This window comes from Xyrauchen texanus, chromosome 30 (genome assembly GCF_025860055.1).
Source record: "Xyrauchen texanus isolate HMW12.3.18 chromosome 30, RBS_HiC_50CHRs, whole genome shotgun sequence".
NCBI classification, from domain to species: Eukaryota; Metazoa; Chordata; class Actinopteri; order Cypriniformes; family Catostomidae; genus Xyrauchen; species Xyrauchen texanus.
The window spans coordinates 16204295-16228567 of NC_068305.1; the positions used below are offsets into that span (position 1 = coordinate 16204295).

General features: G+C 38.6%; 3 protein-coding genes across 6 annotated transcripts in view; 1 reads left to right on the forward strand and 2 right to left on the reverse strand.

The window, feature by feature from the left end:
- Nucleotides 1-61: 61 nt before the first annotated feature.
- mep1ba (meprin A subunit beta a) lies at nt 62-6685 on the reverse strand. Its single transcript, XM_052099166.1, has 14 exons — nt 6409-6685; nt 5759-5777; nt 5507-5566; nt 5360-5403; nt 5159-5237; nt 4888-5005; nt 4528-4706; nt 3875-4093; nt 3354-3506; nt 2709-2924; nt 2146-2613; nt 951-1136; nt 546-782; nt 62-433 (listed from the first exon to the last, which is right to left on the reverse strand). Coding segments are annotated over exons 1-14 (2037 nt in total). The 5' UTR covers nt 6466-6685; the 3' UTR covers nt 62-431.
- Nucleotides 6686-6823: 138 nt separating this feature from the next.
- LOC127624374 (uncharacterized) lies at nt 6824-18478 on the reverse strand. Of its 3 annotated transcripts, none has more exons than XM_052099167.1 (8): nt 11588-12545; nt 10785-10884; nt 10482-10576; nt 9999-10352; nt 9857-9913; nt 8485-8593; nt 7605-7712; nt 6824-7431 (listed from the first exon to the last, which is right to left on the reverse strand). In XM_052099167.1, exons 1-8 carry the CDS (start codon nt 11668-11670, stop codon nt 7363-7365), a joined length of 975 nt encoding a protein of 324 aa, XP_051955127.1. In that variant the 5' UTR covers nt 11671-12545; the 3' UTR covers nt 6824-7362. The 3 variants fall into 3 exon arrangements, with proteins under 3 accessions (XP_051955127.1, XP_051955129.1, XP_051955128.1); XM_052099169.1 differs by lacking the exon at nt 11588-12545 and adding an exon at nt 18300-18478 and having other exon boundaries at nt 6826-7431; XM_052099168.1 differs by lacking the exon at nt 11588-12545 and adding an exon at nt 12601-13607 and having other exon boundaries at nt 6826-7431.
- A 148-nt stretch (nt 18479-18626) lies between these two features.
- LOC127623529 (trafficking protein particle complex subunit 8-like) overlaps nt 18627-24273 on the forward strand; it is a 92205-nt gene continuing 86558 nt past the window's right edge. For both annotated transcript variants that reach the window (XM_052097897.1, XM_052097898.1), the window contains exon 1: nt 18627-18917. In XM_052097897.1, the coding sequence (XP_051953857.1) occupies nt 18761-18917 (157 nt within the window). In that variant the 5' untranslated portion in view covers nt 18627-18760. The remainder of the gene's footprint in view (nt 18918-24273) is intronic.

A 24273-nucleotide genomic window follows, 5' to 3' on the forward strand; every position in this document is an offset into this window, starting at 1 on the left:
GTGTGCCAGCACTTTGTTACACACTTGCAAATCATCAATAAACGGAGCATTTAATGGTTGAATTTTTTTATTTTTTATTAAACATACAAAATTGAAAAGGAATTTCAAGTGTATAAATGCATCAATTAAAATATTAATTTAAAGCAAGTATTGATAATATTATAATTTTTTGGAACATTTTCCACTGTGGAACGTAATTGCCAGATGGCATTTTTATTTAAGTCATTGTTGGAAAAAAAGAGTAAAAGGTGTGGTAATTCAGTATGTCCAAGTCGATGTACAATATGGCATTTCCATAACACAGTCAGTAGATTTTAGTCTAGGTTCATTTTAGATCAAGATATCATACCATTGCACTATTGATCATATTCTGCATTTGACATCATGTGCTTGCTTTGTAGTCCACTGTTCTTTTAAATGGCTATTTAGTCTTCTGTAAAAGAAGTTTAAAAATGTTTGAGGGTCTAAAGCATTTTCTTTTATTTTTTTTTTCCATAGTGTTTAAATTGTTATTGGTGGGGGGAATCCGATATATGGATACTCACAACCATCTGTCCTTTCTGGTTCAATCTCTCCATCTCTTTCCACCTGTCTTCTCCTTCGTACTCTCCGCAAATAGAATAATGCACTCGCAACAAGACCCAGGCACATGGCTGCTGCTACAAAGGCGCTTATTGCCACTGTTGTTGTGGAGCTGCCACTAGAGTTGTCTATAACTGATAGCAAGTGTCTAACTGGCCTCCACACCTCTCCAGATTGAGTGTCCAACAGTTCAGTCAAATCTATTGAAAAAGGAATTTCAACAATAACCACAAGCCACATAATGCTTAAATTGAAGTGCCATTTGTATTGTAGCCATTTAACAGGTGTGAAGAATTTTTGCTTTCCCAATACAGCTTTGTTTGCACTCATGTCAAAATTAAATCTTGTTAACTCCTATAACTACAAACCTTCCAGAGACAAAAGGAAGATGACATCATCTCCTTTGATGAAGCTTCGACTCTTCAGACGACCATGTGTTATGTAGCCGCTGGTGCCGTAACCTGGCCCCCGGTAGAATTTACTGCCATCTGTGTCAGTGACTAGACTGCCCACTTTCCTTGGGTCGTCCCAGACATACTCTACATTACCCAGAGCTGCACAAAGAAATATTTATTTATTTTGCAGGACATCTTTAATCCAGATTTGATAATGAAGATATCTGTATTTAGAAGATTGGCAGTAATGGCTCAAAGCCTAGTCTTTTTAGCCCTGTCCCAAGTGAAACCCTAGATCTTGCGGTCTCTTTAAAGCAAGTCAGGTCACTCTGCTGCCATATTAGTAACACCTGAAGAGACATTCATATTTATGAGTAAAGCGCCATATTGGTTAGGGATTGGGTTATAGTTTCTCCGACCAATCAGGTACTGAATTGTCCAATCAGGTATTGCTATTGAAAATATATATATATATACACCCATGCCATTCTACATTTTGGAGATTTGTCTCGGAGCAGCTATTTTCTAGTCATGCAATTACAGCTCCTATTTGCTTAAATGGAGAATGACAAATCCCCAAAGGTGCTGGTCAAGATTACAGTCCAAAAACATTTCAAATCAGCAATAAATTCCGACAATAATGGTATCATAAATTGGGATTCTATAGCTCAAATCACACACTTGCACAATTTTTATAGGCTGGTCCAGATGCATGTTCTCAATAATAAAAATCAAAATGGTAATTAACACTCTTAATTAACATCCGTTCCTATGGCTGCCATATTGAGCATTGCAATGCCTTTATCAAAAAGATGATTGGTTCTATTTACTGTAAGTTGGGACCACAGGACTACATATTTAGCATTACCAATTTTTTCATTCATATGTATACGAGAGGGCTATCTCATCCCCTTATAATTTTGCCATGCTCTGCCAAAGGGCACATAGATGATGCATGGCAACCACAAGTGGGGTGATTGTAGGCACACTCCTGAATCATAAATGAAAAATGGGATGGCCTCATGGACTTCATAAATGTGTGGAAGCAAAGACCACGAGACTGCAAGTCCACTTCAGGTGTGTCATTTGGGACAGGGCCATTGATTGACAACTTTGGAATGCCCAATCTTTATTACATTCCCTCCCCAACTGCCTCTTTGTATCTTACAATCTGTGGAGGTCTTATTTGGATCTGTAGTGATCGTCCTCAAGTTGTTCATGCGATGTTGGACATCTGGATTCTGGTCCATCAGCTCCATAGATGCCTGTCTCCATGGACATGGCCATTGCAGATTATCATCGTAAGGCCCAGAAGTCAGGTGGAAGTAGATTGCCATATTATCTGGGTTATCCTGAATTCCATTAATGTACAAGCCAATCTGGAATGAGTAACCATCTGGGGATAAGAAGCGAGGGCTGTAGGTTTTGGAACCAGGGGGGATTGTAGCAAGAAGACTGGTAAAGTCACGAATACGCCAAGTGTGCTGAGGACACTGCGTCTCTGAGAGGTTGATGTCATCCAGAGACATCCCCCCCTTTGATGCATCTCTTCCTTTAACCCCCTCAAACACCACTCTAAATTTTCGAGAGACATCTAGAGTCACATGGTACAGCTCCCAGGAGTCTTTAAGTCCACCTGAATAGCATGAAGTATGTGTTATCCATAATGTACACAGGCTAAGAAATGATCCACCAAAAAATAATGTTTTGGTAAATATTAAGATTTTTTACCACTGATCTTCTCAATTAGTCTTAGTTCTCCCTTGGGGTTTTCATCTGTATATTCGCGCACCCAGATATTTAACTGGTCGTCAGAACCCCCACTATTGTAATGATAGAACTGCAGACATTGGAATCCTCTGTTAGGGTAAAAAAGGCGACTCTCCAGGTAAGCCTTGACTCCTTGGCTACCCGTGACTGTGCTGAAATGCATGAAGAACCCAATCCCTGTAGAAGAATTCATTAGATTAAACTAAGCCAAAATATCACAGTTTCTCAGACATTCTTGGACCAAATAATGGGAGTTTAAAAGATCATTATGAGTCCTAATGCATGTAGCAACCTTTCACAGAGAGGCTAGAGAAAGGCAAATAATATTTCATAGTGTATCAATAAAATGTGTTTATCACAAAGACCAAAGTTCTGCCATAACATCATAAAAGAAACTAAAGTAATGTAAGAACAGTGGCCTGCCAGACAAACAATGTATTGTGCCAAAGATACTGATTAGAGTCACTGCAGAATTATGGACTTTAATTCAGTTTTTTTCCACAGTGGTTATACACCAATGAACAAATGACAGATAATAACAACATTTATTCCTCAGAAATGCCTTCCATATTTACTGTTAGTGTTTTTTGCAAGTGATATTCATACCTTGACATTGACCCAGAGTGGTGAAGTCATTCTTTGGACCCCCCTCTACCATTTGTACACGAGCCCACTTGGCATTTCCACCCTCGCCCTGGATCATACCACAGATATTTGGTTCCTCAAAGTGGCAAGAGTCCATGAAAGTTGAAGATGTAGCTGGAGGAATAATTAGAGATGTGTCAGAGGGGTAGCCTAAGTTAAAGCTGAAGTGTGTAATTTCTGCGACACTATAGCATCTCCAAGTAAAATTGCAAAAATAGTCACTGTTTTCAAACAGCAAATAGCTTGCTTACAGTTGTCTCTGCATATTAAGCATAGATGCAAGAAACTATTTTAACATAAACAAAAATTGCAGATACCAGCTTTATTTGAGAAATTAGTCTTTATCTTATCTCTCAAACTAATGTCAATATATTGATAAAAATGAATGAAGGATAATAGAACCATAGGTTAACTGCTCTAAAACAGAAATCAATCCAAAAACAAAGTGTTATAAAAGTATAAACTTTAATAATTAAACTCACTGCAGTTGTATAATCTGTTCAGCTTGAGCAGGTCACTGTCACTAAACTCCATGCGTTGGCCAATCACATCCAAGAATTCTGGTATCTTGGAAACAATAGTTGGCTCTTCGCCTTTGTTGAAGGATGTCTTACTATAGTGCATGACAGAACTATAGTCATAGGGCACACCAAGTGAGGTTGATACTGTGTCATCATATGATTTGAAGTTGTGCTCTTTACCTAAGTGAGAAACAAACCAAGGGACATGCAAATGTGTAAGCAGTTAATTAACTAATTAGGTTGTATGCATGTATTATTGCGATATACAATATACGATTTTAAAGGAATATTTCACCCAAAAATTACAATTCTGCCATAATTTACGTTACACCATGATGTTCCAAAACTTTATGACTTTCTGTCCTACAATGTGTACAAAGTGAATGGTCAGTGAGACTGTCCGTGCCTAACATTATATGTGACATCTCCTTTTGTGTTCTGTCGAGGAAGTCATACATGTATGGAAGTAAATGATTTCCATTTTTGGGGTTTGAACTATTCCTTTAAGAGTTTAGCAAGACCTTTAAGAGTTATATTTGTGTAACATGAAAAAAGATAATTTGATTGCATATATTATTGCAGTAAATGCATGCACTGATAAATGCAATTATTACCCTCTTCAATCTCGTCCCACACTATTATGACATAATCATCTCTGTCGGCTCTGGACTGCTCGTGCCAGAAACCCAGAGCGTGCAGAAACTCATGCTCCACCGTTCCTAAACGATCACAGTTCGCACCAATTGACAGTTCCTGTTTCCCAACTTGCCGATTCCCCACCGAGGAGTAACATCTAAGGAACAGAAAAACATCCTGGATATCACCTTTTTGGCTCAACAGTTGGGCCAGTTGCCATGTAACATCCTGGGCCGCTTTCTTTTCCCAATCCAGCCCTGTACAGGATGTTCTATATAATGATGTGTTGGATGAGTGCAATTCTGAAAACAGCCTGTTTCAGATGTCACTTTTCTCACCCACTGCCTTTAAATACAAAAATGTAGTTTGGCTCTCCACTCCAGGGTTTGAAGTCAATGCAAGTCTTGAGTCGGTATTGCTCAAATGCTTTCAGTATCACACCTTTGGCACTGATTTCTATTCACAGTTACATAAGAATGAGAGAAAGAGTGAGGAAAAGTGAGACAGGTTGAGCGAGCAATGGTTAGTGGATAAAAAGTTAGGATAAGAATGTCAGGTGAAACTTATAATTCAATTGAATTTAATCCATCAATCTCCAGATTCACCTACCAAGGCTATTGTCTAAGACGTACGGCACAGTCGTAGGCCAGCGATACTTTTCACCCAGAATACCATTTTTGGTTTGTGCCTGTTAACCTCAAACATTTTACAATGTAAATCTTATATATCATAAATATTTAGAACAAAATGAATGAAAAATAGTATGACAGTCACACAGAAGAACATTTGAACTAACTTGGAGGAACTGACCTTGTCTATCACCATGTCCCCTTCCATCAGGTTAAGCCCTGCCTCTGTTGTTAAGACATTAGTTACTAGTCACTCGCAATACAATAACAATAGTGTCTTTAAAACGATGCTGTATATTTAACACAACATGTTGATATTTCCACAAACCTTCATTTATATCAAATATATCCTGGTCTTTTCCATTATCTACATCAGTCTCTGTAGTGCCTATAAAAAAGTAATACAACAAATATTTTAAGTAATAAATAAAGAGTTAATTAATTAATAAATATATAAATAAATGGGGGGAAAAATCCCACAGTATAGAATATTAAATCCTATAAAAGCTGTTCCCATTAAAATATGTGAAAATGGCATGGATTATTAAAATGTTTATGGGATATGATTAAAGTTGCTCACCTGTGAGTGAGGATGTTGGCTATGAAAGAAAACATTTGATAAATGTCAAAGGAGCACATTTAATTCAACAAAGTATTAACTTACAAGCCTTTGTTATGTAATTATTGCCAACTACTTTGTTATTTTGTAATTTTGTAGTTTTGCGCTAACAAATTATGTAACATAGCACTGTATTGCAGTAACTAATATATGATTTGCACACAAAATACCCAAAAAATGGTAACCTAAAAATATGCTTTCTTTGGTAACATCTAAATTAAATTATTATTCATTCATCTAAAAATGCATTTATTTTGAATTAAAAATGTATCACTGAATCAAACTGAATAAATCGTTACACCAACAAAACTAATTTCATGGGTTAGATCAGGTACAAATAGCTCCTCAAGGCTACCACTTTTTGCAGTGTTGTGATTAAATGCAACTTGACAATATACACAAATATTTTAAAATCCTTGCTGCCTCTCGAATTAAATGTAGTGCACATATTGCACGTTGTTACTGACAAACAAATGCAATGTCGTGCTATGTTAGCTTTGATATCTCTTATGTTAAATTTACAGCATTATATTGGAATAGACTTTTGGGCAGAACAATAGTTTTGAATGACCCCCTATCCCTATAACAAAATCATTTAATTCTGGACTCACCAAACACAGGCTTGAAGCACACAGAGACAGAATGAGAAATGTCTGTAGAGAGGCCATGAGTCCCTATTCTCTGTACCATTAACTCAAAAACCTTGGTGGACCTTCATGTGTGCACCAATATATAGAGCAGAAGAGCTTAGTTTGCACTGATAAGAGCCTGCACCTGATAGGATATTATTTATAACTTTAATGGTCATCATGATAATAGTCATGCATAAGTGTTGAAAACAACATTGTTACGTCACTGTCTCAAGTGAGGCACGCTGTCACCTCGATTTTGGCTTTTTTTTTAAGAAAAGGAGGGACGAGTCCATTTTTAAGTAGGGACTGTTTTGAAAATACAGTCTTGCACACATCAAATTATAGCATTAAAATGTTTATTGCACAAATTACAACAGCATATTAAAAGTAAGTTTTATTTATACTGTTTTCTATACAGGGAACATTTTTTAAAATACAGTCTTCAAAAAATCTTGTACATCAAAAAATATTGCATTAATTTTTTGGACAAGAGGAAAAAAGTGTGGCAGTTTTAAAAAGCATACTTCCTATCTCACAACATTAAAATATTCAGACAAATAAAATATGGCAGTGTTGATTTCAAAAACTGCTTAAATAGATGCCAGAGGCTGCATCTGCTGAGAAAGTGCATGAGCTAAATTGTGCAAAATGAATCAGAGTAAAATGATTACATAACTTATTACTTGAGTCAGATAAGTCATTGCATGTTCGAAACTTGAGATGTGTCAGCTAACATATGTATGAAAAGACCCGTTTCAGACAACCAGTTAATCAGACAATTACCAATTTCAATCAGACTTCTCCAGAAAATGTGTATGTTTAAATCATTTATTACATTAGTTATATTAGTCAATGTCATATTTTTCTGACTGCTTTCTTGTGGTTGAGAGTCATGCAAAAGTCTTGATCACAAGCAGCTTTTTAGCTGCAGGTCTAAGTGTGCTTTTCATATGATGCCAGAAGGGCACACTGAACATTCATCTCATCAGTCTGGTGAATGTTCTATAAGAGAAATAAAGTGTTACAGTTAAAACATTGGCTGATGTGTGTGTGTGTGTGTGTGTGTGTGTGTGTGTGTGTGTGTGTGTGTGTGTGTGTGTGTGTGTGTGTGTGTGTACATATACATACATATATTTCAGTTATTTGATATTTGTAAGTATGTGTATTTGACTCACGGTCACATCCTCAGAGTAGTAGCAGTGGCGCAGATTGAGATGGCCAATGAAGTTGCGGCTATAATACTGTGGATCGCCATGGGGCATCACCACACACACAGGGCAAACCTAGAGGGAGCCAGAAGGTGAACAAAAAGCTTTGAGCATGTGGATTGCTCTATCAACCTGAAGCAACAAAGCATTCAACAATACTCATTTGAACGTACTGATATTATTAAATACTCAACAAGGTAATAATATTAAAGAGAAAGGAGGAAATCCTCATTGGATCCATTATAACATCAAGGACATGACACTTATACTATATTCTCCAATTTCTAAGTAATATGTTGCAAATGCAATTCAACACATTAGATATTAGAACCACTCCATATGATCCATGGCTCAGCAATCAGGATGGCCTGATGGCCTGGGGCCATCTACAGAGTTTCGGGTTCAGCTATTGGACTATTGGGGCAGTGCTGTCTTCGCATCTTGCAAACATATACAATTGGTTTTCTGTCGTAAATTCAATGTTGTTGCAAATTGTGCTGATTTAAATGTAACCAAGCTAACATTTCTATCTGGCTGATACCAAACATGTGGTTTTGTTGCAATTGCAAGAATGACTTCTAATAGTCTGGGAAGCATCAGTTAGAACTAGTTGACAATTATAAACAAACAAGTAATGTGTCACACTGTATTCCATCGTTTTCCACCAAAGTGTTTTTTTATGAATTCATAGCTATATTTACATTATAGTTTTGTAACTACTTGTGTAAGTAAATAGTATTTTTCACAATTTAAACGTGTTGCTACCTATTTATCATATTTGTGTGGGGCCAGTGAAAAAAATATTTATTGTTGAGCTCTGTTATCTGTATTCATTTATCAGACTGACCACACGTTTGATGTCATTGGCATGTTGGGCATTGCAGTGATCTCGTAGATGTAGTTCATCCATTCCATCTTCCTGACAGTAGGGACACACAAATGTCCTCACAGTGTGGCTGAAAACAAACAAAAAAACAGTGAGGAAAATGGAAGGTGATGTCTGAAGAAAGTGATGTTGCACAAAATGCCTCTGGAAAATGTCCCATCATCTATTTTAGTAGACATGTCTCAAAACACATCATTTTTATATTTGTCTATAAATATTTTTAAATAAATGTTATATACTTGTTTAAATAGAAACTGATTGTAAGTCTATATGATTGAAGTTATCAGCCTTGTCTCATGAACATTATGTGACTGTTGTAAAATGTAATGACTTGCCTTATCACATGTTTGTCTGCAGTTTCCCAGTAAACTTTCTAGAGGCAGCTGCCAAAAGTGAGGGAAATGGTGTCGTAATCAAATTAGGGTTTTAAAGGTGAATATTAGATGCAGGTTTTGGTGAGTAAAATGTACCTCCCTAACCTAAAACTTTAACCTAAACCTAACCGAAAGTGTCCTAAAAGCAAATGAGAGGTAGACACAAAACAGACATACTTACACTTTACCAACACCTAAACCTCACCAATAGTGTCCAAAACAAAATGAGAAATGAAAATAATATTTTCTGAAGCAAACTATTCATCTTGTGTCGCTTCTATAACAATCTTGTTTCATGTGTCAACTTGACATGTGTCAAACCGGAGTCTTCCGAGTCCGAAGTCCAACACTCAATGAGGTGAGCTACCGTGAATGCGAATCACTTTGGAATTAGTGTGTAAATGTTGTTGGGTCTGTAATACAAGTGTTAAAATGTGTCTTTTTTTAAATGATGCATTATAGTGAAAGTGTTTTGATATCATAACACAGCAGTGTGAGTTACAGGGTCATAATTAGCAGTCATATTCGTGATTTGTGTGAAAGTGAATAAAACGCACAGTTGTTGTAGTGTCCCTAGAGTTCATTTCACAAGGAAACTGCAGCGAAACGTACTCTTGGCACGTAAAACTATAGTTATAATAATGTTCATTCAATGAGGCAAGGTTGGAAGTTATCTGCTTAATGAATACATTTTAAATTGCCTGTGCTTTTAGTAGACACAGTTATAACTTACGTATGAGTTATGCATATGTCGACATATTTTAATGGAGAGTGACAATGTCAAAAACAAATATTTAGTTTTTATTTTTTCTTCTTTTTAAAGGGGTTAAGTTTCATAAATTCAATTTGTTGGAATTTTTATATGAAATTGAAATGAGTGAATAATTTTTTTTTCTTCAAAAACGTGTCTGGGAATGTAAGTGTGTGTATGTCTTGGTGTAAATTGAGGGAACAGTTACCCCTGATATTGCTGCTGTTGCCTCCATTCCATTTGAGTGATCTCAGTTTGCCATGGCCTGTGAATGAAACATTTCCTGGTAAATTCAGAGTTTATACTGACCATTCTTACAATTAAATAGTAATAATTTTGCTTGGACTTGCCATTCGTTAAGGTCAGCCTCCAAATGATCTTGTAATGGGCCAGGTGTTAATACTGGGGCAAGTGCTATAGCTGGGGCAGGTGTTAATGCTGGGCCAGGTGTTAATGCTTGGCCAGGTGTTAATGCTGCGGCAGCCTGGATAAGACCACTTGGGGCAGGGTGAATGGTTGCTGGATGTGTGACAGGAGTTGCACCCGCAGGTTGAGTTCGGGTCCGGGGCAAAGGAACAGGTCGTGTGGAGAAATTTAAAATGGGAGGAGCTTCAATTTGTGAGGCAGGAGCCGGGGCATTCTGATTAGGCAGACTGCCAGGAGGGGCGATGCCTGACTCTGCTTCCCGAAGCATGTCAATGAGACTGTAAAAAGTTTGTAAAAGTAGTTTCTTTAGAATTTCCCATTTTAATTAATATTGCTTAAACATCACTATACTATATTTAATCCCATGAACAAGACTGAGATTCATCATTTATTTGCCTGAGAGTTACCCTCGTATGTTTGTGCCAACAGGTCTTCCTGCATTGAATGCTAAAGAATCTCCATACAGGATCTGGCGCCGAGGCCTCCGCCTTTCAAAAGGACGCTGTAATAAAAGTATGACCAGGAGAGGGCAATGTTATTAGCACTCAGTCTTTGATCACCTCAGTTTTCAGATGCTACATTTGGAACAGAATACTACCATAATGCATACTGCATTTATATACTACAGAAGCAGAAAGTGTAGTATGATAGTATGCTATTCAAAACTTAGTCTAATATTTATTGTAAATTTCAGATGGTGATTCCCTTACCACTGGATTAAAAGCTAAACCAGGACTGTTTACTTGGCCCCTGCAGTGTGGACAATGAGCTCTAACTCGAATCGATTGACTTAGGCATCCTTGGCAAAATCTAGACATAGATTCAAGACAATTATATTTTTATTGTATGTTTGTTACTGCTTAATTATTATTATTCTCTTTTTTCTTTTCATTACTCATTGTGTGTGTTGATGCTTTGGCTATGCTTTGGCTATTGTATGTACTGTAAACACAATCAAGCCAATAAAGTACTTTGAAATTGAATTGAGAGCATGAGTGAGAGAGAGAGAGAGAGAGTGAGAGTGAGTGAGAGTGAGTGAGAGAGAGAGAGAGAGAGAGAGAGAGAGATAGAGAGATAGAGAGAAATCTCCCTTCAGAAATACTTTCACTTTTGACTGTCAGGAAATATTAACAGGGTGTTTAACAAAAATAACATGTTGTATGTTCAGGAAGGGAATTTTCACAGGTTATAAAATGCTTTACATGAAAATGAGGTTCCAAAACAAATAAAAACAAGCAAGCTGATTTCACAGAATGAAATTATGTACATATTCCATCAACAGTTGAATGCAGAGCAGATATTATTTCACACTTCAAAATCACTGGGAAAATGGAAATTGTATTTATTGAATGAGTTCCTGTTGCACCGGTGTCGACAAAACTGCATTAATGTTTTCATTATTATACTATATAAATTAGCATATGTTCAGTATTTCTGACAAAGCCTGACTTGTTTTGTCCATTTATAAAGTGTCAAATTAAGACAAAAGTCCAACATTAAATCACACACTTACATTTTTCCACAGCAGCCAGAAGGCTGGGAAGGATTCCTTATTTTTCCCCTACAAACAGGACACGCATCTTCTGAAGTGGACATGTCTAAATCCAGTGCTCTCTGACGTGTCTACTGCACTGTCAGTCTGATTTCTATTGATGTTTTACTTTCAGGTAGCTCAGCTGAAATATAAAGCTCAACTTCCTTATGCCCATAAACAGGGAGTGTAACTTCAGTGTACTTTCCAGTCATGATGAAAAAATAAATAGAACTGGCTTAACCTGAAAGTCGACACTCATTTTATAAACAAATGAGCTTCACATGCAGAGTTCCAAACCTTTTCTATGCTTTCAATTTGAATGACAATATAATGAACAATTTAATGAGGGCCAATTTAAAGTGACTGACAAGATCAAGTCTGTATATACAGGTTAACAAATATTTCCATTTCACTTTTATCCAGTGTGACCCATTCGAGCTCAGTTTTTTCAAGTCCACTGTCACATGACTATGTCTTGATTATGGACATTTTGATAGAGCAAATGTGTGGACTATTGAACAGAGCAATTGTGGGAACGGTTCCATTGTTGACTCACCCTTACAGCATCCTGGGACTTTTCAGAGCAACTTTCGATTTCACCTATCTTCATGTTCTTACATTTATATTTTCCATTTAGCAGACGCTTTTATCCAAAGCAACTTAAAAAACATCCGTCCGTCTCTCTGTTTGTCTGTCTATCTATCTATGTATCTATCTACAGTGGCATGCAAAAGTTTGGGCACCCCTGATGACAATTTCTGTTGCTGTGAAATGCTACATGAGCAAAAGATGACTTGATTTCCAAAAGGCATAAAGTTAAAGATGACACATTTCTTTAATATTTTAAGCAATTTTACTTTTTTAATATCCATCTTTTACAGTTTAAAAATAACAAAAATCGAAAAGGGCCCGAAGCAAAAGTTTGTCTCAGTACTTCGTAACACCTCTTGGCAAGTATCCCAGCTTGTAAAAGCTTTTTGTAGCCAGCTTACCGTAATGTCTTTCAATTCTTGTTTGGGGGATTTCCCCCTATTCTTCCTGGCAAAAGGCTTCTAATTATGTAAGATTCTTGGGCCTTCTTGCATGCACTACTCTTTTGAGGTCTATCCACAGATTTTCGATGATGTTTAGGTCAGGGGACTGTAAGGGTCATGGCAAAACCTTCAGCTTGCACCTCATGAGGTAGTCCATTGTGGATTTTGAGGTGTGTTTAGGATCATTATCCTGTTGTAGAAGCAATCCTCTTTTCATCTTCAGCTTTTTTACAGATGGTGTGATGTTTGCTTCCAGAATTGGCTGGTATTTAATTGAATCCATTCTTTCCTCTACCAGAGAAATGTTCCCCTGTGCCACTGGCATCAACACAAGCCCAAAGCATGATCGATCCACCCCCGTGCTTAACAGTTGGAAAGGTGTTCTTTTCATTAAATTCTGCAACCTTTTTTCTCCAAACATACATTCATCAGTCCACAGGACTTGTTTCTAACATGCATCAGGCTTATTTAGATGTTCATTTGCAAACTTCTGACGCTGAATTTTGTGGTGAGGATGCATGAAATATTTTCTTCTCCTGACTCTTCCATGTAGGTCAAATTTGTGCAAGTGTTGCTGCACAGCAGAACAGTGCACCACTAGTGCATCAGAGTTTGCTAAATCTTCCCTAAGGTCTTTTGCAGTCAAAAGGGGGTTTTGATTGGCCTTTCTAGCAATCCTATCCTTGGTCTTCCAGACCTCAACTTGAACTCCGGCGTTCCTGTTAACTGCCTTTTTTAAATTAAATTACGAACTGAGGAAACGGCTACCTGAAAACGCTTTGCTATATTCTTATAGCCTTCCCCTGCTTTGTGGGCAGCAATTATTTTAATTTTCAGAGTGCTAGGCAGCTGCTTAGAGGAGCCATGGCTGCTGATTGTTGGGACAAGATTTGAGGAGTCAGAGTATGTACTGTATAAAGCTTTCAAATTTGCATCACCTGGCCTTTTCAAATGATGATTGTGAAAAAGCCATAGCCCTAACAAGCTAATTAGTGGTGCTTGCAAAGCATCACTATTGTAATCTCACATACTTATTATTTTTATTAGTGGTGCTTGCAAAGCATCACTATTGTAATCTCACATACTTATTATTTTATTTTTAATACTTTTTATTAGTTCTTATCATCACTATTGTATCAACAATACTTACGCAGCATCACTTTAATCTCATACGATCCTCTAGCACCGTCTTAGGCGTAGACCCACTGAATGAGGTGTCAAATCGAACGACCTATTGAGGACACGTGTGCTATGACTTTTATAAGCGTATCGAGTGCATGGTATTTGCCCCAGGGGCAAAAAAGCGGCCGAAAAATCCCATAGACTTAACATTGCGACAAACTTTGACGCGTCACAGCTCCGAGCGAGGATTTCGCAGAAACGTGTGATTTGCCACATTTGAAGAGGCTGGCAGGCTCTGTAAGAGCATACCTCAAAATGGGGTAAAAGTTGCACCCCTGGGGGCAGGAGCTGCCCAAAAATGCCCCAATTGACTTACAATGGTGTAGGACGGCCCATGAAATGAAATGGCATTGGGATTTGTATTCAACATAGCTCTGGATCACAGTGTCATAGAGACAATGGGGCGGGCTCATTTTACTCAGACGACCAATCAGTATCTCAGGATCATTTTGAATCTATCAAGCCACGCCCTAGCAACAATTTAGAGCACCTTAGCAACAAGTCCCATACACTTCTAATGAAAGACATCAAAGGGATATCTCCGGATAGAAGTTTCATAGAAACACAAGGGTGGTCTCGTTTCACTCGGGGCAGCAAACAGCCAATCATGAATCACCTCAACACTTCCTAGCCCCTCCCTAGCAACCATTGTCGAGCACCTTAGCAACCAAAATCCATAGAGGATATCTTCCATTCTGAATGTCACAGAGGCATGGGAGTTGGTTTATATCATTCATACTGACAAGCAGCCGTTGGAGATTAATGATTGGCAGCTGCCAAGCCACTCCCTAGCAACTAAACAGAGTACCCTAGCAACCCTTTAGCAGTAACTATATCTCTGCACCAGAAAATCAGAGAAACTTCTGGGTTGATTTATTTCAATCAGGATGGCAAGGACACTTCATTAGTATCACTAAGGTAACTGCCTAGCAACCAGATGGGGTTACCCTAGCAACCGAGTAACAAATCACATATCTCTGCATCAGAAAAACGTAGAGACTTCCGGGTTGACTTATTTCAATCAGGATGGCAAGGACACTTGATTACTATCACTATGATTACTGCCTAGCAACCAGATGGGGTTACCCTAGCAACCGAGTAACAAATCACATATCTCTGCACCAGAAAATAGTACTGACTTCCGGGTTGATTTATTTCACTCAGGATGGCAAGGACACTTCATTACTATCACTATGGTAACTGCCTAGCAACCAGATGGGGTTACCCTAGCAACCGAGTAACAAATCACATATCTCTGCATCAGAAAAACGTAGAGACTTCCGGGTTGACTTATTTCAATCAGGATGGCAAGGACACTTGATTACTATCACTATGGTTACTGCCTAGCAACCACATGGGGTTACCCTAGCAACCGAGTAACAAATCACATATCTCTGCACCAGAAAATAGTACTGACTTCCGGGTTGATTTATTTCACTCAGGATGGCAAGGACACTTGATTACTATCACTATGGTAACTGCCTAGCAACCAGATGGGGTTACCCTAGCAACCGAGAAACAAATCACATATCTCTGCACCAGAAAAGAGTACAGACTTCCAGGTTGATTTATTTCAACCAGGATGGCAAGGACACTTCATTAGTATCAATATGGTAACTGCCTAGCAACCACGATGGGGTTACCCTAGCAACCGAGTAACAAATCACATATCTCTGCATCAGAAAAACGTAGATACTTCTGGGTTGACTTATTTCAATCAGGATGGCAAGGACACTTGATTACTATCACTATGGTAACTGCCTAGCAACCAGATGGGGTTACCCTAGCAACCAAATAACAAATCACATATCTCTGCATCAGAAAAACGTAGAGACTTCCGGGTTGACTTATTTCAATCAGGATGGCAAGGACACTTGATTACTATCACTATGATTACTGCCTAGCAACCAGATGGGGTTACCCTAGCAACCGAGTAACAAATCACATATCTCTGCACCACAAAAATAGTACTGACTTCCGGGTTGATTTATTTCACTCAGGATGGCAAGGACACTTGATTACTATCACTATGGTAACTGCCTAGCAACCAGATGGGGTTACCCTAGCAACCGAGAAACACATCACATATCTCGGCACCAGAAAAGAGTACAGACTTCCAGGTTGATTTATTTCAACCAGGATGGCAAGGACACTTCATTAGTATCAATATGGTAACTGCCTAGCAACCACATGGGGTTACCCTAGCAACCGAGTAACAAATCACATATCTCTGCATCAGAAAAACGTACATACTTCTGGGTTGACTTATTTCAATCAGGATGGCAAGGACACTTGATTACTATCACTATGGTAACTGCCTAGCAACCAGATGGGGTTACCCTAGCAACCGAGTAACAAATCACATATCTCTGCACCAGAAAATAGTACTGACTTCCGGGTTGATTTATTTCACTCAGGATCGCAAGGACACTTGATTACTATCACTATGGTAACTGCCTAGCAACCAGATGGGGTTACCCTAGCAACCGAGAAACAAATCACAGATCTCGGCACCAGAAAAGAGTACAGACTTCCGGGTTGATTTATTTCAACCAGGATGGCAAGGACACTTCATTAGTATCAATATGGTAACTGCCTAGCAACCAGATGGGGTTACCCTAGCAACCAATTAACAAATCACATATCTCTGCATCACAAAAACGTAGAGACTTCTGGGTTGGTTTATTTCACTCAGGATGGCAAGGACACTTCATAAGTATCACTATGGTAACTTCCTAGCAACAAGGAGGGGTTACCCTAGCAACCAAATAACAAATCACATATCTCTGGATCAGAACATCGTAGAGACTTCCTGGTTGACTGATTTCAATCAGGATGGCAAGGAGACTTGATAAGTATCACTATGGTAACTGCCTAGCAACCAGATGGGGTTACCCTAGCAACCGAGTAACAAATCACATATCTCTGCACCAGAAGACACTACAGACTTCCGGCTTGACTTATTTCACTCAGGATGGAAAGGAGCCATGTATTGTATTACCTTGGTAACTGCATAGCAACCACATGGGCTTACCCTAGCAACCGAGTAACAAATCACATATTTCTGGACCACAAAATCGTACAGACTTCTGGGTTGATTTATTTATGACCGTAATTTTTGTTCTTTTCAAGTTATAACATGCTGTTTGATGAGTTTTGCCACGGCAAGCACCACTCACATTTTCTTCAGGAAATGTACCTATCTAGTTTTTATTTTTATATCTCCGTACAAAACTTCGGCACCTAACTCGTCCCGCACCGTTTGGCGTACACCCACAAATGAGGTGTCAAATTGAACGGCCTATTGAGGACACGTGTGCTATGACTTTTGTAAGCGATCGGGGGTACGGTGTTTGCCCCAGGGGCAAAAAAGCGCCCGAAAAATCCCATAGACTTAACATAGCGACAAACTTTGACGCATCACAGCCCCGAGCGAGGATTTCGCAGAAACGTGTGATTTGCCACATTTGAAGAGGCTGGCAGACTCTGTAAAAGCATACCTCAATATGGGGTAAATGTTGCACCCCTGGGGGGCAGGAGCTGCCCAAAGTTGCCCCCATTGACTTACAATGGTGTAGGACGGCCCATGAAATAGGGATTTTTTATTAAACATAGCTCTGGATCACAGTGTCATAGAGACAAGGGGCCTGCCTCATTTTACTCAGACGACCAATCAGTCTCTCAGGATCATTGCAAAGCTATCAAGCCACGCCCTAGCAACCATTTACAGCACCTTAGCAACAAGTCCCATAGACTTCTAATGAAAGAGATCAAAGGGATATCTCCGGATAGAAGTGTCATAGAAACACAAGGGTGGTCTCGTTTGACTCGGGGCAGCAAACAGCCAAACATGAATCACCTCAACACTTCCTAGCCCCTCCCTAGCAACAATTGTCGAGCACCTTAGCAACAAAAATCCATAGAGGGATATCTTCCATTCTGAATGTCACAGAGGCATGGGAGTTGGTTTATATCATTCATACTGACAAGCAGCCTTTGGAATTTCATGATTGGCAGCTGCCAAGCCACTCCCTAGCAACTACACATAGTACCCTAGCAACCGAGTAACAAATCACATATTTCTGCACCACAAAATCGTACAGACTTCTGGGTTGATTTATTTCAACCAGGATGGCAAGGAGACTTCATTAGTATCACTATGGAAACTTCCTAGCAACCACATGGGGTTACCCTAGCAACCGAGTAACAAATCACATATCTCTGCACCAGAAGACACTACAGACTTCCGGGTTGACTTATTTCACTCAGGATGGAAAGGAGCCATGTATTGTATTACCTTGGTAACTGCATAGCAACCACATGGGCTTACCCTAGCAACCGAGTAACAAATCACATATTTCTGGACCACAAAATCGTACAGACTTCTGGGTTGATTTCTTTATGACCGTAATTTTTGTTCTTTTCAAGTTATAACATGCTGTTTGATGAGTTTTGCCACGGCAAGCACCACTCACATTTTCTTCAGGAAATGTACCCATCTAGTTAAGGTCTGTTATCTATCTAGCATAGTTCCATCCATCCATCGTCTGTGTATCCACCCATTCATCTATCTATCGCCCATCTATCCATCGTCTGTATTCATCCATCTTCTCCAATCTAGCTTTGTTCATTTAGAAATCGTCGTGTTGCATTGTTTCCGCTCGAATCGAAAGCAAAAAGGTCTAGACTGAAAGTCACGTGTTTTATAATCAGCGCTCGCGGGCTTTTATTATGAAAAACACAGGGCTTTTATTTAATCGAGGAAGGCGAATCACCTGACCACCGCAAAGCTGTTTGGGAGGAACTGATCAGCAGGATAATTCAACATGTCTGCCGTCGGCTGTCAGTGAAGGAGTTGTTTGTGTTTAACTCGGCTGCCGATCCCTGATCTCGGTGACAAACACGCGACAGCAGACCCGTCGAGGAGCGCGCGCTCATGGCTCAGTGCGTGCAGTCCGTTCAGGAGTTCATCCAGGACTCGTTCGTGCCGATGGTGGCCGTCCTGTGCAGCGAGGATGCGGAGAAAGTGACCCGCAAAAACAACCTGAGCTTCCCCGAGCTGCTGCGGCCTTTCTGTCGCCTCACGTCCGAGGGTAAGAGCCCTGATGATCAGACATCAAAGAACAACAGCTCATGGCCTGTCACTTGTGTTATATATGTTAGCCATCAGGACAGCTCCCTTACACATCCACACAGGCTGTGTTTCAAAAACCTAGTGAGCTGCCTATGTAGACTCATCACTGCTGTTTACTTACGAGTCGAACATCTGACCACCTTAAACTGTTGTCTAGTTAGGCAGCTCACTAGGTTTAGAAACACCGTCACAGTCAAATGACAGGAAGCGTTGCAACTCGTGTTCATCTGAATCTGATCTCTCTTTCTCCCTCCGTCAGTGACATGTGATATTTTTCTGCTCACCTGACCATTTAGTGACCATTGTCACAGATACACAGCACAGGTCGGATGCCTTGTATTAATGAGGTTTTGATTACTACTGAAATAACGGCCCCAACATCAAGAAAAGCCACAGGCTGCACTAGATGGCCATGTTGGGCCTGTGCTGATCACAAGCCTTTATTTAGTAAAGTATACGAGATATTCCCTGAGGAGCAGGCAATCAAATCATCTTAACAAGACTCGAGTTGTTTACAGTGATACTGTAGATTGAGCCACTAATGAGCAAGGAAGGATTTGTATCTGCAAGAATCGTCATAGGTCTTCCAAGTTGCTACAAACCAGCCTGGACACAGCAATAGTTCTTATGATTTGGGATTATACACTTTTTGTAACTTCAAATCAAATCACTTTATTGTCACTCAATCATATACACAAGTGCAACATATGTGGGTCTTGGGTGCAGTTCCAAGCAACATAGCAGTCATGAAAGTGATGAGACATACCAATTTACAATAACATCAGATTTACACAACACAATTTACATATCAAATATACACATAATTACACACAATACAGTATACAAATAATATACAATGCACAGTTTACAATACATACAATATAGAATAAACAGTATACGAACTATAGGCTCATATATTGTAAGAGAGCTAGATCTTTTTGGAGCCATAGGTGTTTTTAGAAGTTACATTCAATAAACATCATTTGTTGTGTAATATTGATTACCACAAAAATGAGTTTAGACTTGTTCCTCCTTTTATTAAAAAAAAGCACAAATTGAGGCTACAGTGAGGCACTTACAATGGAAGTGAATGGATGTTAAAATACTCACATGACATAAACAATATGCGTGATAACATGATTTTAATCCGATAAAATCGCTTACTAACCTTTTCTGTGCTAAATTAAATCCAATTTTACAACTTCGTTGTCATGAATATTTAACTCCGTAATCCCACAAAAACGATGATTTAAACATTTTTTCAAAAGTTTTAACAGAAGAATTAATGCAAGTGCTTTTATAAAATGATAAGCTTCACATTTCTGTGTTTATACCCCATTCCCTTCTATTGTAAGTGCCACACTGTAACCTCGATTCATTGCTTTTTTTTGTTTTTAAAGAAAAGGAGGGACACGTCTAAATTAATTATTGTGGTAATCAACTAAATTCCACAAATGCGGTCTGTAAGAGCCAAATAGGAAGTAGTTCATCTGAAGTAATAGTTTAATTTAAAAACAGTTAAGTAGTAAAAAAGGGAAACTATTTGATGAAAATTCATTGGAAATATATTGGTTTAAAATGCATAATTTAATAATGTTTAGGTTTGATAAAATTTCAGTATTTGAGCTTCCAATCAGATAATACTACGTCATAGCGTAATTATGGGATGTAGTTAGTTTAGTTTGAAGTTAGAGATGGTGGAAGCAACACAGTTTTTTGACCGTGCGGACCATGTCTATGTGGTTTTACGTTTAGTAAGTAAACATTTAAAAAAGAAGACTCGTGTTTGCTCGTGTTTCAAATACTGGTTGTAGTTAGACTGACTTCAAAAGTTGGCTGAAGAATTAGAAGCAACAAGACGCCACTACACTGTCGATTGAGCTTAACTTGTATTGAACCTGGAATTACCCTTTAACTCTGCTGTCAGCACCTAAGGGTGCAATTACATTATGTGATTTTCTTTTCTTCCATTTTTACTGAAACGGAGGCTGGATTAAGCCATCTCAGATTATTTACTCTGAGTCCGCATTTATGAGGCATTAATAAATGTTACAGGTGGATTATGTGTTATCCTTCCCTAAATATGTTTGCACATTTTCTTTCTTGCTGCACTAAATACTATGCTTGTAGTCAGCTGTGGAAATATAACTAATAAATAAATATTTGTAAATATAAGTATTCATTGTTGCCCAGTCCTAGTTGTCAGAGTCACTAAGAAATATCCCCTTTCTGCATTGCATGTGTTGCAGCAAAACATTCTTCGAACAGTTCTTAGAAAATTGGTCTCACTTGAATGAACACAGTGCTCTCTGTTTGTGTGTATCTGGGTAATGTGATTGGATTTATTGAGGAATGTCTTCGCAGAAGAAGAGTAAAGTCATCACTTAATTCAACATTTAATGGTTTAGTGAGGAGTGAAAACTGGCACATTAAGGAAAAGTGTCCAGGAGGTGGTATGAACATCTTGGACATTGATGTACATGTAGATAATGCATATTGCTAGGGAATGGTCGATGAAGAGGGACGGTAGATCCAGAGATAACTGGCTAGGCATCAATAGTATCGTGTAGCCAGAATTTGGACTTTTGGCATGAATTTGGGCCTCATTGCAGTTTATTCTGGCTAAAAACCTCCCACTTAGACTGACAGAGACCATCTGACTGATATGTAATGGGAACAACCAAAGTTTGTTTTGTTTTTACATGCCATGTTGGGAAAGATTTTTTTTTTAATAGATTATAGTGCAGTAATAGACAGTCATTCTCTGTGATTGATTGAACAGAATACACTGATAAATAGTGGAATGCCCAATTCCCAATGCCCTCTAAGTCCTCATGGTGGCATAGTGACTCGCCTCAATCCGGGTGGCAGAGGACGAGTCTCGGTTGCCTCCGTGTCTAAGATCGTCAACCCGCGCATCTCATCACATGGCTTGTTGAGCGTGCTACTGCAGAGACCGCACGTGTGGAGGCTAGGCTTCACGCTATTCTCCACAGCATCCACGCACAAATCACCACATGCCCCACCGAGAGCGAACAACATTATAGTGACCACGAGGAGGTTGCCCCATGTGACTCTACACACCCTAGCAACCGGGCAGAGACCTGGCTGGAGTCACTCAGCAGCCCTGGATTCGAACTTGTGACTCTAGGTGTGGCATGTAGGCGTCTTTACTCGCTGAGCTACCCAGTACCATAGGTACTAATTATTTGACTGAATTAGCCTAACTCAGAAAATAAATTGGAATGCATACAGTTCTGCTCAGGCAGGGCTCAACAATAAAGATGGTCTGCTGGCCGGGGCCATTGTGAGAGAGTTTGTGGCCAGTTTAAGGAACTGTCATGTGCGCTATCGTGCTATTATTGCATTGACTTCTCATCAATGTGACGATATCGAGCTTGCTGACATAGCTGAGGTTTGATATTGCTAGAATGGCTTGTGATACTCTGCTGGGAAGCATCAACATTTGTTGCTTTTCAACATAAGGGCGTGTTTGAATTTATTACCTTTACATTTGAGTTCATTAATTTTACATTAGTTATACAAACTCCTCATGTTTGAGTTCTGTCATGCTTATCTAGTTAAATTGGTACCAAGTGCCTCAAACAGAATTCTGAATATCATTCAAAGATTTGATGCTTCTAAAGGCTGATTTACTGTATGTATGGACTGCATCTTAACCAAAGTAGATTATCTACTAAATCAGTTCTTCTGCATTATTTTTTGCTGGGTTCCAGGACATGTTGGTCTTTCAGGAAATGAACAAGCTGATGCAGCTGCTAAGGAAGCTCTTAATCAGGAAGTTAACGAATGTCAAATCCCTCCCTCAGATATCAGACCGATTATTAACCGATACATTTTAATTAAGTGGCAAGAAGAGTGGAATTTGTGCAAGAACAATAAGTTGTATGTAATTCATCCGGAAATTTCAAACAGACTTTTTATCAATTTTAAAACTAGATTTGATCAAGTGGTCTACACCAGATGCCGTATAGGTCACACAAATCTGACCCATGCCTTTTTGCTTAAAGGTGAAGACCCAACCCTATGTGTGTTCTGTAATATTCCCTTATCTGTCAAACATATTTTACTAGATTGTCCTGGTCTTAACGCAAGTAGAATGCTCTTTTATGAAGTTACCTCGTTAAAAGACTTATTTAATGAGATTGTGCCTGAAAAGGTTTTGGATTTCTTGTCATATGCTAATCTTAAAAAAATATTGTATAATATGACCTGCTATCTATATTTGTTTTGTTTTTATTGTTTTGTTTTGTAATTTTTGTAATTGAATTCTTGCCATGAAAATAGCTTTGATTGCTGACATGGCATTAAACAAAACATACTACTACTACTACTACTGTATGTATGCTTCTGTGTCGAACCTACGGCGTAGGCTCCGTGTTGTGGCATTTATAGTTCTGTTTGGTGGTGTGTCTGTGTCGTTCTCAGAGTACAATCAAAATGCAAATTAATTATACATTCATAAATAAACAATGGCAATGTAAGCAACATAATTTGTGATTACTTATTAAATTATTGTAGAATTACAATGAGTTCAAAGAATGTCAACATGTTGAAATGTATGCATATATTATTCATTATACATGTAGCATGCAGGGTTTTTCCTGCATTGAAAAGTTTTCGGTGGCCGCCTAAGTGAAATTCTGAGCCGCAAAGAAAATGTTATGACAAAAGCAAGATGAATAAGTGGTAGATATGCTTATGTAGTACGCGGATGTGCGTGGGGTGATTGAAGACTGCTATCGCTTGCTTGTTCCACCGAGAATCTCTCTCAAATGATTCACTGCAGTGCTCTGCACTATCCTACTACTGTATACTGGAGTATAGGGATGTGCTTGAAGCCAAATACCTTATTCGGAAAGGCACGAATATTAACTTGAAAACTAATAATGTATTCATCTGAATAAAATGTAAAATATTTTTATGACTGATTATCCATGAAGCACAAGGACAAAATAAAAAAAAAATATTGATTTATCTGTGCAGCCAATGTTGCTAAAGTGTAAACCTTATAAATGAAAATGCACACATTTTGATTTCAAATCAGATGGGTGCGGTCTCGACATCATATACACTTTCCACTTCTTGAAATGTCTTTGTTAATGTATCACACGATTCACTCGTGATTCCCATGTATTTATTTATAGCCTAAACCTTAGTGGGATGTTAAGTTTGTGACCTGAAGTGATGATTTCACGTTGGAGCTCATCTAGCTGTCTCTTAAAGTTGACCAAATTTATTTATATATATATATATTTCACATCAACGATCAAGGTTATTATCTGGTTAAATTT